This window comes from Thunnus albacares, chromosome 11, assembly GCF_914725855.1.
Source record: "Thunnus albacares chromosome 11, fThuAlb1.1, whole genome shotgun sequence".
Classification (NCBI taxonomy): domain Eukaryota; kingdom Metazoa; phylum Chordata; class Actinopteri; order Scombriformes; family Scombridae; genus Thunnus; species Thunnus albacares.
Genome location: NC_058116.1, coordinates 17,080,641 through 17,097,279, shown reverse-complemented (window position 1 = coordinate 17,097,279; position 16,639 = coordinate 17,080,641). Strand labels below are relative to the sequence as shown.

The window sequence follows — 16,639 nt, the reverse complement described above, 5'->3', positions numbered from 1 at the left end:
TTTGAGTCTGATTAACCAGAGTTTGAATTGTGGTTTAAATGGAGAAACACAAATACATATACTGTGTATGTCGACAGCACACATACGCTCCTGATTCATCACAGTGGTAAAGCTAGTTATGCAACTCTTTGAGGTGTGTTAAGTGTCAGTTCATTGTGCAGGTTAAGCTTGCCTCCATTCGACATCATGGTGTTAAAACAACTTTTCTTAACAGGAAGTACAACAAACAATAAACGTCTGTGCTCACCCCACATCTGTGACAGCTACTACTGAGCAGTTGCTACTTGTTGCCAACTTAAATGCAAAGCTGTCAAACTGTTACCGCGTGTCTACACACAGCAAGCGCGTCAGACGCGTTTTTCACGCGCACGTCATACGCAACAGGTATAATCAATGCAGCTGTCTGCACCGGCTCCGTGCAGGCTGGCCGCGTCTCACGGGCTAAACCGCGACCTGAAGCGTTAATTTAAGCTTCAAGTCTATTTTTCTCCGTGTGTATTGAGATCTGAGCGCTTTCAACACGCGGGTGACCTACGCTCAACGCTGCACCTGAACGCCTCCGGTGAAGACACACAGAAGGAGCTCACTGCTGCTGCTACTCTGCTGACGTGCTGCTCACGGTGCGTTTGCTGTCCAGACACGAGTGAGTTAAGAAATCGCTTCCGGTTAAGACCTACAAAGTAAAGTTATGGTTAAAGGACAAGTTCACAATTTCAAGTTTGTCTTAAAACAACAGTCAGGTGTCCAAATGAACATTAAAATAGATTTTTCTTGCTGTAATTATTTTTTCTGTTCATACTGACCATTAGAAGATCCCTTCATAATGCACTTACAATGTAAGTGATGGGGGTCCATACAGGTCCTTCTGTACAGAAATGTATTGAAAAGTTTATCAGAAGCTAATATTAAGCTTTAGCCGCCCATATTAGTCACATCCAGTAGATATCTTTCAACATTACAGTTTTTTTAGTGCCACAGTCCCTGTATACTTCCACCGCAGCTCAACAGGGAAACGCTGTCTGGGGAAACACAAAGAGGAAATTTGATGCTAAAAAGACTTAAATGTAGCAGATATCCACTTGATATGACTAACTCAGACTGCTGAAGCCTCATATAAGCTTCAGATAAACTTTTAAATGCACTTTTTCACAAAATGACTGCATGGACACACAGATTTTGGCCTCCGTCACTTACATTGAAAGCACATTTGAAGGGGATCTTTTAACAGCCAGTATGAACAGGAGGAATGATTACAGCGAGGAAAACCTCTTCAGATACACTTTTAAACACATTTTTGCACAGAAGGAGGCTTGTGGCTTTTGTCCCCCATCACTTACATTGTAAGTGCATTATGAATGGATCTTCTAATGGTTAGTATGAACAGGATAAATCATTACAGCAAGAAAACTGATGTTTTAAGACTGACTTGAAAAAGTGTGATCCAGTCCTTTAACATCTTATCTAAATTGGCACGCTGAAGGCTTTAATTTGAACATGGTTGCATTATAAGATAATACATGCATGATTTTGAAGGTGAAACACCACACTTCCTGCAGTATTCACGATGAACTTTTCGTCAGCTCCGTGTAGGCCGAGACTTGCCTGCATACATTTGTCCAATCAGAGAAAACCGATAAGGTGGAAGTCGGCAGCTACGTCCTCATACAAAGCAGTGTGTCACTTAAAGTTGTGGCGTGGACATTTAGCGAAGAAACCGGGAACTTTGGCAAAGTTTCTCTCAGCCAGGAGGAAGTCGGCGGATTTTGCGAGACTATGATAATGTCCCTGGTCGGTTGCAGAAGACGGGAAGGATACGGTATGGCAACATAACTTTACAGTGTAGCTTTGTGCTGGGCCGCGGGTGTTACAGCCTGCTGTATATTTCTGACTGTCAACACTGACTGCCGCTGCTGCTCCATGCAATATTTCTAGCATGCCACGCAGGCAGCTAACTTCTCCAAAGTTAAGAAAACCTTGCCTACAACTCGGTAGTGGCCCACTCACTATGATACTTTGACATTTTCTATATGTTCCCTTTTTTAGAGAAAACCTTAGAATGATGAAAGTTAGGAGATACTTGAGGGGCAGTGGGAGGGTACTCGCATTTGTGTTCATTGCCTCCGTCATTTGGCTGCTGTTTGACATGGCTGCACTCCGCATATCAATAAACGACGTGAACAGTCAGCTTTTGAAGGAGCGAGTGATAAAAGAAAGGGAGGTTTTCAAGCAGCAGTCCAAGATGACACAGCTGGTGAAAAGGGGGTTTAAACACCCGGTGCAGAGGGTGGACTTGGCTGTGACACATGCGGGCAAAGGGCCACTCAGTTCAGGTGTCAAACTAGCCCAAGTGTACAGACAGGGGGGGAAGAAACGGGACCAAATGTTGCAACAAGCAGGAGATAAGCTTCTCAAGAGTGACCACTCTGAATCTGTAGTTTCTAAACATAATGAGGGAGCTGCCCTGCAAAATGGCCCATCAAAGCAGGGTGTTCCTGCTAAAAAAGCAGTAAATTTGGATCAGAATGGACCAAAATTAGAGAAAAGTAGAGTCATAGATGGCTCTAATAAAGTGACTTTACCTGTAGTGCCGTCCAATTTAACCCAAGTGCCACCTGGTGTTCAGGAAAACAAACTCATTAAAACCGGAGATGCCATAAAAAATGCTCTGGACAAAAAGGATTTAAAGACAAATGTAAGAGTCAAGGATGAACCGAAGACTGGCTTAAAGGTGAGCCAGCCTCAGGCTGAGGAGACACACCCTGTTAAAACAACACCTCCAAACAAGGATGTAAAAGGAAAGGAGGTTGAGATAAAAAAGGAGGAAAAACAGGTCAAGAAGTTTGTCAAGTCTGATGTGAATGTGGCGAAACAACCGTCGAAACCTACAATCAAGCTCCCAGCAGGAGAGGACTCCAAGGATAACTTCACCGCTGTCAGAAAACCAGGTGTCCACAAAGTGCTTTCTCTGGATTTGACTTACGCTCCCAGAAATGCCAAGGCGGTAGGCCAGTTCGGCCAGGCGGTGATTGTTGCCAGCGAAGAAGACGCAGAGGTGAAGAGGAGATGGAACGAAGGGCATTTTAACGTCTACCTGAGTGACAAGATCCCTGTGGACCGTGCCATTCCAGACACCAGGCCCGATATGTGAGTCTCTTCTGCACACATTACATCTCAAATCGCTATGATTGACAAGCTAAATTGTCTCTCTGTTTTTTTTTTTTGCCGTGTTTTCCAGGTGTGCGCAGAATCTAGTCCACGATGACTTGCCTTCCACCAGTGTGATTTTCTGTTTCGTGGATGAAGTGTGGTCCACGCTGCTGCGCTCTGTGCACAGCGTTCTCAACAGATCTCCGCCACACCTCCTCAAAGAGATCATTCTCGTGGATGATTTCAGCACCAAAGGTAAAAGTGTTCTGAATGCTTCTCGAGTAGAGCCTATTATCTTGAATTGGTCTCCACAGGAGGATAAAATTGTCAACAGCAGCAAGCACCAAAACACTTCCCTTACTGACAAAAGAGAGCACTGAGCTTTTATGATTTTATTCCTTTTGGCTTGTCTGCAGTGCCCAGTATGCCCAAAAAACATCACATTTACTGGCACTGGACTTGTGCTTGTCTTCATACAGTTCCCTGTTTAAAGCCTATAATTGGTAGGCAAAGTAATACAGTAATAGTAATGATAAATAGCCTAATAGTGTAGTTTTTTTCATGAAAATGCTGAAACTTTTGGTAATTCATAATGATTAATCAGATTTTAGGCTATTAAACAGCATGTGACTGAATGTTATGGAAATCCACAACAACTGAACACCCATCTGGCACTTTTACCATATTTAGTTTTATATAAACATAATAACAGGGCTGCAACTCATGATTATTTTCATTACTGATTAGTCTTTCCATTTTTTGATTAATTAATTCATTGTTTAGTATATAAACCAGTGAAAAACATCTATCACAAGTTCCCAGATTCCAAGGTGACATCTTCAAATAGTCCAAATATTTACAGTTATATAAAACAAAGAAAATCAGAAATTTTTCCTATTTAAGAAGCTGGTGCCACAGTTTACTTAATGCATGACCTGAACTATTTAGTAATTATCAAAATTAGGGCTGCAACTAACAATTATTTTCATTATCCATTAATCACAATAGAAAACACAACATGACGGACAAAATTGTAAAGCTAGAATCTGAGATTTTTTTTTCTTCTTCTTCTTTTGTCTTAAAAAATGACCCAAAAATGATCAATCAAGTATTAAAAAAAGTTGGTTAGTTGATACGTTGTCTGTCAATCAACTAATTGATTTATTGACTAATCATAGCAGCTCTAATCAAAGTTGTTGATTAATTTTCTGTCAATCAACTAATCAGTTAATCTTCCAGTTGTTTCGGCATCACATAGCATGATACAGTCTTCAGTTGTTGTTAGAGACCCAAAAATGATTTGATTTCTAGAAGTTTATATAAGTTTTACATCAGTAGTTCAATGAGGCTCATTGATGAGTGTTAAATGCTGTCAGTGTTGTAAAATGACAAATAACTACAAAGTAATTTCACTACTCACTTTTACTCCCGCAGACTATCTAAAGGAGCAGCTGGATAAATACATGTCCCAGTTTCCCAAAGTGCGAATCATTCGCTTGAAGGAGCGTCAGGGCCTGATCAGAGCCAGGCTGGCCGGAGCGGCCGTAGCCAAAGGTAAATGATGAACCATTTTTGTAACAAATGTTTTTAATGTATAGTTTATGTACAAAGGTGATGGAGGTGTGCATGAGGCAACATGACCCATATAAAAGAACAATAACAGAATTCACATGAATGTGTAAAAACGTGTGACATTATCGTACCCCTGAACTCTGAGGTTAAAGTTAATTATGAGAATAGTATGAGAGTGACGTGATTAAGGTGCTGAATAAAGCACACAGTGTAAAGGAATGTTCATTATATACATTTTGGTGCAGTGATGTACCTCCATGTAATCTAATCATACACAAAGCCTGATGTCAGTGGCTAAACCTATAGATGCTTAATTTAAATGTGTGATGTCTTGCTGCACAGGCCTGTAACTGTATGGACTAATGTATCACGCTAATCAATATGACATGGATTAAAAAACACTGTTTAAAAAGTTATATTGCTTTATAGTTATCTCAGCTCTGGTACTTGCAAATGAGCAAATACGATATTCAATGAAATTGTGAACAAGCTCTGGTAATTATTAACACTTATATACAAAATGCAAAACTGGAAACAGAAAACAAACAAACAAGATTTTTCAGGTCAACATCCTGCTGCTGTAAAGTTAGAACAAGGACACACATTAACAGTCTAATCTTCACTTTTTGATTTAGTCATCTCTGTCTGTGAAACTCCAAACTGACAGACAAATGCATATTAAATAGGGGAACGGTACATGAAGTCTGTGATCCAGTCTCTGTATGTTGCAATTCCAAACTGCTTGACAGTTTGTTGCACCTTCATTTGCACAAGTGCACACATTTTAGCAGATGTGTGCATGAAGTAACAGATGGTGAACGTTCATTTATATATTAAACATCCTTGTAATAAATACAGTGGCTGAAACACAAGATCAATAACACTGAGTTGCACATTATTTTTCAAGAGAAACGGCCAAGTGTTAAACTTGCATCTGCTCTCTCACCATATGCTGTTGTGCTATTATTTGCATACATAAACAATCGACACTCTGTCAAAAAACTCTTTGATAAATGTTACAGGGGGTTCACTGTTAATAAGAAGGATGGTTATTTGTTTAACTGCAGCAGGATGTTTGCTTTTCTCTTAGGCGAGGTTCTTACCTTCCTTGACTCCCACGTGGAGTGTAACGTGGGCTGGCTGGAGCCTCTGCTGGAGAGAGTCTATCTGGATCGCAAGAAGGTGCCCTGTCCAGTCATTGAAGTCATCAGTGATAAAGACATGAGGTGACTTGAGTGGCAGAGTAGCCATACTGTATATGAGATGTGATCATGTTGTCATTATGATGTTGGAGCTTCTGTTCTGGCTCTTTCTTTTCAGTTATATGCTGGTTGACAACTTCCAAAGAGGTATTTTCAAATGGCCTTTGGTGTTTGGCTGGAGTGCGTTACCAGACGAGTATATTAAGAAGAATAACATGACCATCGCAGATCCCATCAGGTACCTACGCAGAGTCCAAAACGAGGGGTTTTCCATGCTGTTATTTTTAATTTATGATTATTTATGATTCTTGGCTTAAACTCAGCTTCAGTTGTTATTTTTATGTACTGTATGTCTTTTATTCCTTTTTTTATCTTTTAGATGTCCAGTTATGGCTGGAGGGCTTTTCTCCATAGACAAAAAATACTTCTATGAACTTGGTGCCTATGATCCCGGCCTGGATGTGTGGGGTGGGGAGAACATGGAGATTTCATTTAAGGTATATTAGTCATATCTGGAATTCTGTCAAACTTCTTTCACATGAGCACAAATCCTAAAATTATCCTACATGTCGCCGCTTGAACAGATCTGGATGTGTGGAGGGGAAATAGAGATTATCCCCTGCTCTCGAGTGGGGCACATCTTCCGAGGACAGAACCCTTACAAATTCCCCAAGGACAGGCAGAAGACAGTGGAGCGTAACCTGGCGAGGGTGGCTGAAGTTTGGCTGGATGAATACAAGGACCTTTTCTATGGCCACGGCTACCACCACCTGCTGGATAAAAAGATCATTGACATCGGCAACCTCACGGAGCAGATTGAGCTTAGGAACAGGCTCAAATGCAAATCCTTCAAGTGGTACCTGGAGAACGTGTATCCCGATATGAAGGCTCCTTTAGTCAAAGCTGAAGGCCTGGTAAGTGGATGCTCCTGATCGTACATTTTTCTCTCTTGCAGCACACAATGCTCTTCACTTAAACTTTATTCACATTTCCCAAATTGATCAGTTCCAAATCAAAGTTTGTAATGCCTTCCTTCCATAACATCATTATTATCTGTGCTGAGAAACCAAACAGAAGCCCCTTTCATTACGTTAATCTGACAGCAATTTAGTATTCCATTTCTGAAAAGGGCTAGAGACTGTGATTTTTATGTATGACTTCAAATTAGTAAACAAGTGTTGGCAGTGCTGTTGCTTCACCCCTGACACTTATCATCTCATGTTTCCCTGTAGGTCTTCAATCGTGGCTTAAGAAAATGCCTCAGTCTGCAGAAAGACTCTCTGTCCTTTGAGATCTGTGATCTCAGCAAGCAGGTAGGCTTCACTTTATTTGACAGATTGGAATGTTGCTCAGAAAAACATGCATGTTATGCAGATCTGGCCTCATGACTGTGATAATTACGAGGGTGGGCATAACACAAAAATATCCAGGAATAGACATAAACCAGCACAAATGTAATCAGATTCCGAGACAGGACCCAAGCCACGATAAACAAGGGTGGAGTCCAAGATGAGACCAAGACTTTCTAAATGTGGTCGTCTTGGATTCAGAGCAGCCCCAATGAGCCATCTTTTTAAATCTTTTACTTTTCATGGAGCTTAATATCATGCTGTTCACTATTCCCTCTATGTCGCTCCTCTCTATTTCTCTCTTATATCACAGAGTCAGCACTTTAACTACACCTGGATGAGGCATCTTCGCCAGCAGGACCTTTGTGTCGCTCCCCAAACCAAAGAAAGTGGCATCACTTTAAAATCATGTGATAATGTCAAGTCTGAACTCCGCTGGTTCCACAAATCCTCCAACTCAGCACTGGTAGGTTGACCTTGGGTGTACCATTTGCTTTCTCCACCATATTTGTTTTTCTTTCCTTCACCACTCTGTCATTTTAGAAATTCTAGGTCTCTGAAAGACAACAGAATTGGTCTGCTGTTGATTTGCTTCAACAACAGACTCACTTGGAAGCAAAGTATAACTGTCAGTTTATAAATGAGTGTCTGTGACTCCTGGGCACATGGAAAGATTTTTGGACTAACTTTACTAAGTGAAATTAGAAAGAAATTACAATTTGACTTAAAAAAAAAACTTTTCCATGCATTTGTGTTTAGGAGGAAAATAAACGTGCAAACAGATTACAAATGGGGGTGATTGGCAAAAGGAAATCGGGATGAAAAGTTGGAATAATTATCTAAAATTAATGGATAAACAGGTGAAATAGTTAACTAAAAGTAAACAGTGTAAATAATTAGCTAAAAGTCAAGGGATGTGGAGGTACGTCCCACAAAAAAAAGTTTGGAACCACAGGTTTAGAAGGTAATTAATAATTAATGAACATTAATTATATCCTCTGTTTTGTCTTTGTCTAGGCGGAGCACCTCATGGCGGAGTTCGTTTCCCGCCACATGTGCCTGGAGGCGGGGCCTCAGGGTGACACTCTTCGCCTCAGCCCTTGTGAACCCGTGAACGCCTTCCAAAAATGGCAGTTCACACATTACCACGCTCAGTCAAGAGACTGAATGAGTTTTAAGTGTTCAAACATGCAATAAATACCATCAGTGGCCTCATACTACAGTACAGTCTGTGGTCCAGCTTCAACACAGGACTCTCCAAAGACAATGGGAAACGCTTTGGTGGCAGTGATATGTGTGTGTGTGCGCTGTGAAGCAGAGGGTGTGGGGATGTGCAATGTTTTTGATTTCCTTTTTTTATTATTATATCAACCTCAACTGAGCTTGAGTTTAAACACTAGTGCCAGAATCCTCTGTCTGTTTAGGAAAGTTTGGTCTGGAGGGTGCTTATTTTGGAAAAGTTCCTCTACTCTGGCATTTAGGGAAAAGACCACGCATGTGCCTTTTAGATGATTGCTTTAAAAACTGGGCTTCATGTGAATGTACTTTAAAGAACAATTCGTCTGATAAGTTTTGTGGTATAAAATATCTTTTCACTGCCAAAGATGTAAGGATTAACAGTGCCTCGTAGATCTGAAATGTAAAAACTTATTTTCTGGTTGTGTTTGCTCTGCTGGGACTGAATAATGAGTTATATTGCATGTAATTTAGAATTTACTAATTTGTATAAAACACATATTTTTGGTGAGACATCTGCTGTACTTTTTCCAGATGTCATCTACTTTACATTTCATGAGGCTCTTGGGTGAAAACGCTGTTTCTCTGGTTTTAAATGCTGCATTATATAGATTGGAGGTTTTTGTTGTGGAAACTGTATGAATTTCTTTTTTTCACTAGAGGGAAGTGTTGGTCTAAAACACCCGATAAACCTGTGCTGTGATTTTTCTAAGCTGTTATCAAACTCTTACACACAAATGGATGAACATGCATTTTCTAAGAAAGTAGAAATAAAATGACTTAAGAATAAGACTTTATCTCTTTATTTATACATTTTTTTTATATCCACCAGTCATTAAGACAAGTATTGTATATTTATGTTTAGGTATCACTCGATTCTTGCAGTCATAGTTTCACTACCTGTGTACTCCAAAGGTTAAGACAGTTAACTTGATACCAGCCACCATCTTAGTTATTATAGCTAGTAGGATTATAAAGCCCTGAGCTTCTTACATTATGTATTTAATCTGCTGTTCAAATACCTGCCTTACATAACAAGATTTTCTCTTCTTAAAGCCACTGCAATTAAAAACATACCTCCTGGATATGAGATGGTAAATAGGCATTCATCTCCCATCACGTTACACAACAGATATAAATAGTCTTCTTCATATAGAAATCCTATTAGTCTTGGCATTGTATGTAAGGTTTGTGTGATCTTGTGAGTTACATCAGGGATTTTCAATAAGCATATACCATCTACAAGTTGATGTTAAATTTAGATGTGAAAACTGGTTCCCATATGGCATAGATGTACAGTCAGTTTCCTTTAGTGTTAATTTTATGTTATGCATCATGTCCAGGCAGTTTTTATTCTTACAAATTCATGATCATGTACTCAAAGGTTTCTATCTTCTGGCGGGTGTTTCCTCTGCGGATCTTACGGTAGGACACGGTGCCGTATTTGGAGGAGGTGAGGTGGTTGAAGGGTTTGTGGTGGTCGGGGCTGGATTTCCACGGCAGAGTGGAGTGGCCCGGACTGGGTTCTTGCTGGGATCCTGCAGGAACATGCAAGTTGTGGTCCTGCTCTGGCTCCCTGTCACCATCACCTGACATCAGGTGTTCAGCACTAGACATCTGGTTTGGGGCCTCTGGTTCCCCACTCAGCCTCATACAACTCTCCTCATTAGACACATCAAAGGGTTCAAGATTTGATGTTTGTGCCTCCGACACCTCAACTGGTAGATTCTCTGAAAAGTAAAGAAAGGAAAATACATCTTTTGTATTCTGTAAATAAAATCCTTACTCTCGAAATTGATTAGATTGTGTAATACTACATTCCTCTTACCTTCCCCTGATGATATATTCTGTCCAGGCTGTGTTTGCATGTCTGCCACTGTGCCGTTAAGTTGCAGAATTTCTCCCCAGGTGCTCACTGACTTCTCTGGGGTTGGATTGCCCTCTGCTCCTGGATCTGCAGGATCTGATTGATTCATCGGTTCAATATTTGGTGTCTGGGGTTCTTCGCTTTCCTCCTCATGTTCAGTCAGAATGACCTGCGGAGTAACTTCCCTCTCCATCTCTGAATTTTGCAGGTCAGTACTGACTTCTGCTCCTGGATCATCTTCTGCCTGTGGGATAGGTTCATCAGTGGCCTCACTGTTAACAAGACGCCGGCACCCATTAACACCAAAATCAAAGGCTATCTTTGTTTTTATGTCCTCATGATTTTGGTCCTCGTCACTGTAGAACACAGAGTCATCCCCCTCCTCTAGTGACCACACATCTCTGTCCTCAGGCTCCTCCAGGGTCTGAAGGGCCTCAAGACTGATCCCACCAATGATCTCCAATACTTGGGATGCCATTGCGTCTTCCTCTTCTGTGAGTCTCAGGGCCTTTGAAAGCATTGTGCTCTTTTCCATCTCCATGCGTCTGCTTTTCTTTCCTCTATGATGTTGACAATAGTCCAACTGCCCCAATGCTCTTACTGTAGTTGCTTTTTGCAGATCCTCTGTTGAATCAAAAGTCAAACAGCCTCAGGCCTGGCATTGTTATATCGTCTGGTTGCTGCTTCAGAAGAGCATTCCAAGTGTGTTAGCAAAATACTTCTTATCCTACACTGTCGGAGCAAAGAGGGAATCCATCCTGCATTTCAGTCTGTGCTGCAAGGTCAAGCTCTCTAGTATACTCTCTTGTGCTTGTACCATGTAATTCTGTGTGCGTGTTGAATCAATGAAGAACAGGGTTTTTGTTGTTGGCCCAACAAAGGTTCTTTGTGACTCTGGCATTTGCATATGGAGTGATTGTACTGATTCTTTAATCTTTGCTGGATGACCACCTTCATTTCTGTAATGTTTTTAATCTGGATTAACATTCTCCTATAGGTTTACTTTATTTTACTGCACATGTGTTTTTGCGCATGTCCTGTAGCTTAATCTTGTTATGTCTTGAGATTAAATTGCAAAAAGACCTTAAGATCTTAAGTAATGTACCTGAAATGCTGATGTAATATTCCAGTATGTTAAACAGACACGTTCAAATCAGCACTTTCCTTAATAATTACTTTTAAAATGTCTAAGATGTTGGTATGGATAATAAATGATTATACTTTTTTTTAAGGCTAGAGTAGGAGATCATGCAAAAATTTGCCAACTTTTTTCAGCTTTAAAATAAAGTGCATCAGAAAATTAATCCACTGGATTAACAAACCATTATATTCTCTCTCTCTCTCTCTCTCTCTCTCTCTCTCTCTCTCTCTCTCTCTCTCTCTCTCTCTCTCTCTCTCTCTTTCTCACTCTCTCTCTCTCTCTCTGTCTCTCTCTCTCTCTCTTTCCGTCTGTCTGTCTCGAGCAGCAGGAGGAAACCAACGAGGTGTGACTCTTTACAGGAAATGTGTGGGTTTTCTACTCTGTTTTAGCTTCAAACTCTTGCACCTCTGAAAATGTTTGTTTCTTTTTATTAGTAAATTAAATTAAAATCTTCAGTCTAGTTCCCTCTTTAATAAGCCATACCTTTCTTGTTTGAATTATAACTTTAAAATTAGTTTGCGTTATTATATATTATAAGAAAAACAGTGCTGGGTTTACAAAACTTCACAAATTTATTGTACATTTATTGTCTCCTGCATACAGACTATCTTGGTTTGAAAAGATAAAGCATAAGTCAACATGCACAATTACATTGTCTTGCCACTGAAAGTAAAACATACAACAGTACATTCAGAATTTACAAAAACATGTTTTTGTTTTCTGAACACCTGAAAATAACTTATATACAGCCTGAAAATGATTTTGGAAATGAAAATAGTAAAGTAGTACTTCTCGCACCCACATCCTGTTTTCAGCTGAGCAGCTATCTATACAGTGTTGGTTTTGGTTTTGATTACCTGAATGTGTTCACCATAGTCTAATCTCAAAATTCATATTGCTACATGAATACATTTACTGCAGCTCAGACTGCAGAGATTAATGCTGATCACATTCTGTGATTATGGCATAAAGAAAAAAAACATTTTTCATTCAAGCTAGTAGGATACATAATCTCATCTGCAGCGTGTTATGCATGCCATTCATTCAAACACTTGTTGAAAGGAAAAACATTTTACATTTTCATAATGCTTTTGTGCCACCACGAGTCCAAGCCAAATGTTGAGCCAGGCAGGCTCGCCTTAAAGGCTCAAGACCCTCTTGAGAAAACTTTGGTACTGACATACGCCAAGCACTGAAGTGTCCATTGTCTCTGTTTTCCCATAAAGGCAAAAACGTATTCTTAAAAGGATTAACACAACCTTCAAAGTGTGGGAAACACTACATTACAGTGTCTTTTTCTGTCTGCAAATTGTTCAGAACATGAGAGAAACCTTGTCAACCGTTAGTATCATGTAGAACAACAAATCACTGAGAGTTTGTTCCCATGTCTTCTTCTTCAACTGATCGCTGGAGTCCAGGAATTAACTTGAAGATGTGTCTTCGAACACTACCACGCCTGCTTTTCCTGGGCAGGGTACCAAACAAGGAGGAGACCCTTTTTTCATCCCAGCAAGGAGAGAGGGAGCCGCTGCTGCCAGCCATACCGGAGCTGCTGGAGCGGCTGAGGGCTTGATGATGATTGCTGGAGCCTGATGAAAACCTCCTGGACATGCTCTGTGTAGGAAAATCTGTGAAGAAGCAGCCATCTTCATTGGTGCTGGCTGCGCTGCAGGGGCCGGGTGAGCTCAGATCCCCAAACACACTGGCCAGGTCACTGTCATCAGTCATCATGCTCCTGTAGCTACTGTCACTTGATAAACGGAGGCCACGGTGGCCTTTGGGGGAGTTCAGAGATCCTGAAGAGTCCATTGAGAGGCGGAGAATGCTGTCATTCAAATTACCTGGAAACATAACAAAGTAGAGACCCTGTCAGTAAAAGCTATAGCTGACAAGATGCGTGCAGCAGGAAATTCGTCAGCAGCGCTTCTCACTTCATTTTTTCAGGGGAAGTCCTTCATGCAATTTATGTCAAGTTTACAGTCCATTTCACATCATAAAAAAGTGTAATTTCTGAGAGATGACAGCCCCTGTGAGAAAGGAAGTGCTGTGGTGGGACAGCTGAGAAAAAACTTCTCACCTCGCGTTAGTCTTTGTTCCTGTAATGTGAGCTTTTGCAGCTCCATCAATCTCTCATGTAGTGAATGCTGTAAGAGCAAAAACATCAAGGTTACACAGGTACCCACAATCTCCCAGTTTAAGCATGCAGAATATTTACACACAAAGATATTGTTTCATTTTAAATCACACAATGCTCATGTAGTGTGGCTCTCATACAGTGGTGTTGCAGCTTTTGCTCTTTCATTATTACCAGCTGAGTTTGTATGGTTTCAGTGACACAACTGTTTGTAGGCTGCCTGCAACAGCCACACAGCTGCAGTATGTCAACAACAAACATGGGGGGGGTCAAAGAGACATACCTTAAGCGCGTTCATCTTCTTCTCCAGCTCGATCAACTTCACCACACTCCCACATACAGTCTCCATCCTGGAATGACAAACACATAATTGCATGCACGTTCGCCAGAAAATACTCTGCTTGATTTTGCTGATAAATATTTCAATGCAGATGATTTGTCCTCTGTTGTGCTTTGTTGTATGAGCATGACAGTCTGGGAGGTTATCATTTCTATCACTTACTTTAGATTATTGGTTGACTTTCTTATCAGATCAAGTACGTGCTGATGAGAGAAACCCTCAATGCTGACCCCGTTGATGGTGACGATAACATCTCCTACAATAAATGAGGACACAAAAGAAGGAACTAATCAATTTTGAGAGGACAACATGGCTTTGCATTGTGCTTCTGCATCAGTGTGTGTCTGCGTAGGTGGCTGGAAATGGAACATGTACATGTGTGGTAAGTGACATATCTGTCACTCTATGTACACCAGAGAGGTAAAATAAGGTCCAACAGTTCTGTATGTGTGTGAACGCCTATGTAGGGAGGATGTGAGTGGTTCACCTGCGGTCAGGCCAGCACTCTCAGCAGCGCTGTCCTCCTGCACCCTGCATACGAACGTGCACATCTCTACTGAAGAGCTGTTCCTCAGCTGCAGGCCATAAGTCTGCAACAAGAGACACCTTTGTCACAAAAGCAGTCAAGACAATACTTTTGCACAAAAAAAACCCCCTTTTGAATAAAGAGCAGACTGCAAATGACAATATCTGTGCCTTATCTTAATGTTGATGAAATGTGATGAGACCTACCTGAATGTCAAAACCAAATGTTTCATTGTCTTGCTTTTCCAGTGTAATTGTGATTCTGTGCAAAAGAGAACAGACAGAAAATAAATACTTTAGGATCTGATTTACAAAAAATGTATTATTCATGTATTTGTATGCCATACCTGTATGATAAATTGCACATCAAATCTGATATGTTTACCTTTGTGGGTCGGAGTAGTCAACCAGTGAATTGGTGGAAGTTTGTATGGTCTGCAAATGGAGAAATGCAAATACCTCTTTAAAACAATATAATAGATATATGAGTTATAAACCTCTCAGTCAATTACAGAAGTTGTTTTGTGTGAGAACATGTTGATCCTATAATGTTAGCTCAAAAGATTAAAATTGTTAAAAGGCTTTTGGCCACTGACAAGGTGCTGCTGTTCTGTGGATACACAGTTGGTGGTGAACGGCTGCTAAGTATGAAGCAATCTCAAAACAAAAATCTCAGCTATGATCAAGTTTTTATGTGTTACATGATATTTGATTTAAATTGCAGAAGTGTGCATGCTTACTCTACACTACATTACACAGTATATTATAGTTGAGTTATTGTCTCACCTTGTTTACTCTGGAGAGAGTGCCTGTGTTCTGCCGGTGTCGGTCACTGTTTCCCCTCAGTGATCGCCTGTGCCACAAAGACTTATTCTTCCTCTGAGTATTATCCAGAATGTGATTTTCTTGGCTGCTCTGGCGCTGAAGTCCATTGAAATTCATGATGGACTGTATGCTAGAGTAGTCCTCAAAGCACCATCATGTCTTGCTGCAGCAGCTCTTCAATGACTGTGTGGCCCTGCCCTTCTGTGCTCTAAGAGCAAAATGTGTCAAAGCGGAAATCCACGTCATGTGATGGTTGTGGTGGACCTGCATCTGCAAATCGTAGACACGCATACCTACTTTCCTGTGCACCTCATTTAACTTTTGTTCTTCTTTTTCTTGAGAATGTCTGGCCTGCTGGTTTGAAAAGAAAAGAGAGAAGGAGGATGTTCAAACTTTTCTTATTAATCCCCCTTCAAATAGTCCCTTCTCTCTTTTGCAGTCTTAGCAATTCGATTTATGGTCAGAAATCAGCAATGCATGTGAAACTGCCACCTCACCCCTTTATCAGCACCTGCTTCCAGCCTCTCTCACTCTCAGTTTCTCAATGGGCTAAGCTTCAGTCTGAGCCTGAGTCCTGTGCTCTGCCAAGCAGGGAGACAAAAGGCTGATTTAGCTTGAGGCCAGTGTCACGCTTCCTGAGCAGACAGCATGGGTCATTGGGCCGAAGGCATCAGACATGGTTGGATCAAAAGAGCAGTCAGAGAGACAATGGCCGATGAGTTAAAGAAAACTTAACCACAGTGGACAAACCTTCGCCTACTACCACACCCATGCTTTCAAATCGTACTTTGTTTAATCTGCACAAAGGCTTTTACACTCTGGTGTGACCAGGAAATCAGAGGGTCATTTTACTTAGATCTACAGTATATGAACCCAGTTAAAAGACTCCTTAACTAGCAGATTGCCTCACAGCAATCCTTCTCTGCCCCACTGACCCTCAGCAGAACTGTTGGCCAAGCGACCACGAGACTGTCTGGAACTCAGATGTCCCATTTCACCAGGACATTACAAATCCACATTCCCCATTTTTCAAGCATTAAAAGCATCAGTTTTGTTCTCATTACTAGTAGCAGCCCATGCACTCGCCTGCTGCTTGATAAAAGAAGGAAAAACAACAGAAAGAGCATATGGACGCACTCTCATCATTGCTTCTGTAATATGTGAGGATCTCTGATAAAGTCTTGAATTGTCAAAAAGCTCAAATTAAGATGAGGGGAAATTTTCAAAATGGTTCCTAAAATCTCCCGTGTGAGCTTGTCTTGAATGACAGTAAACATTAAGGCAATTCACAGCACAATCTT

At 40.8% G+C, this 16,639-nt stretch overlaps 3 protein-coding genes across 3 annotated transcripts; 1 reads left to right on the top strand and 2 right to left on the bottom strand.

Moving 5' to 3' along the window:
* The first annotated feature begins 2,018 nt into the window (after window positions 1-2,018).
* LOC122992001 (polypeptide N-acetylgalactosaminyltransferase 5) lies at window positions 2,019-9,298 on the top strand. The gene is made up of 10 exons (XM_044365519.1): window positions 2,019-3,144; window positions 3,236-3,402; window positions 4,582-4,701; window positions 5,810-5,945; window positions 6,040-6,159; window positions 6,301-6,418; window positions 6,506-6,835; window positions 7,154-7,234; window positions 7,584-7,736; window positions 8,288-9,298. Exons 1-10 carry the CDS (start codon window positions 2,057-2,059, stop codon window positions 8,435-8,437), a joined length of 2,463 nt encoding a protein of 820 aa, XP_044221454.1. The 5' UTR covers window positions 2,019-2,056; the 3' UTR covers window positions 8,438-9,298.
* On the bottom strand, window positions 9,287-11,202 carry LOC122992004. Its single transcript, XM_044365523.1, has 2 exons — window positions 10,335-11,202; window positions 9,287-10,236 (listed from the first exon to the last, which is right to left on the bottom strand). Exons 1-2 carry the CDS (start codon window positions 10,912-10,914, stop codon window positions 9,863-9,865), a joined length of 954 nt encoding a protein of 317 aa, XP_044221458.1. The 5' UTR covers window positions 10,915-11,202; the 3' UTR covers window positions 9,287-9,862.
* Window positions 11,203-12,067: 865 nt separating this feature from the next.
* Window positions 12,068-15,553, bottom strand: LOC122992003 (cytohesin 1 interacting protein). Its single transcript, XM_044365522.1, has 8 exons — window positions 15,300-15,553; window positions 14,899-14,948; window positions 14,721-14,775; window positions 14,476-14,578; window positions 14,151-14,244; window positions 13,932-13,998; window positions 13,592-13,658; window positions 12,068-13,355 (listed from the first exon to the last, which is right to left on the bottom strand). Exons 1-8 carry the CDS (start codon window positions 15,453-15,455, stop codon window positions 12,880-12,882), a joined length of 1,068 nt encoding a protein of 355 aa, XP_044221457.1. The 5' UTR covers window positions 15,456-15,553; the 3' UTR covers window positions 12,068-12,879.
* Window positions 15,554-16,639: the final 1,086 nt, after the last annotated feature.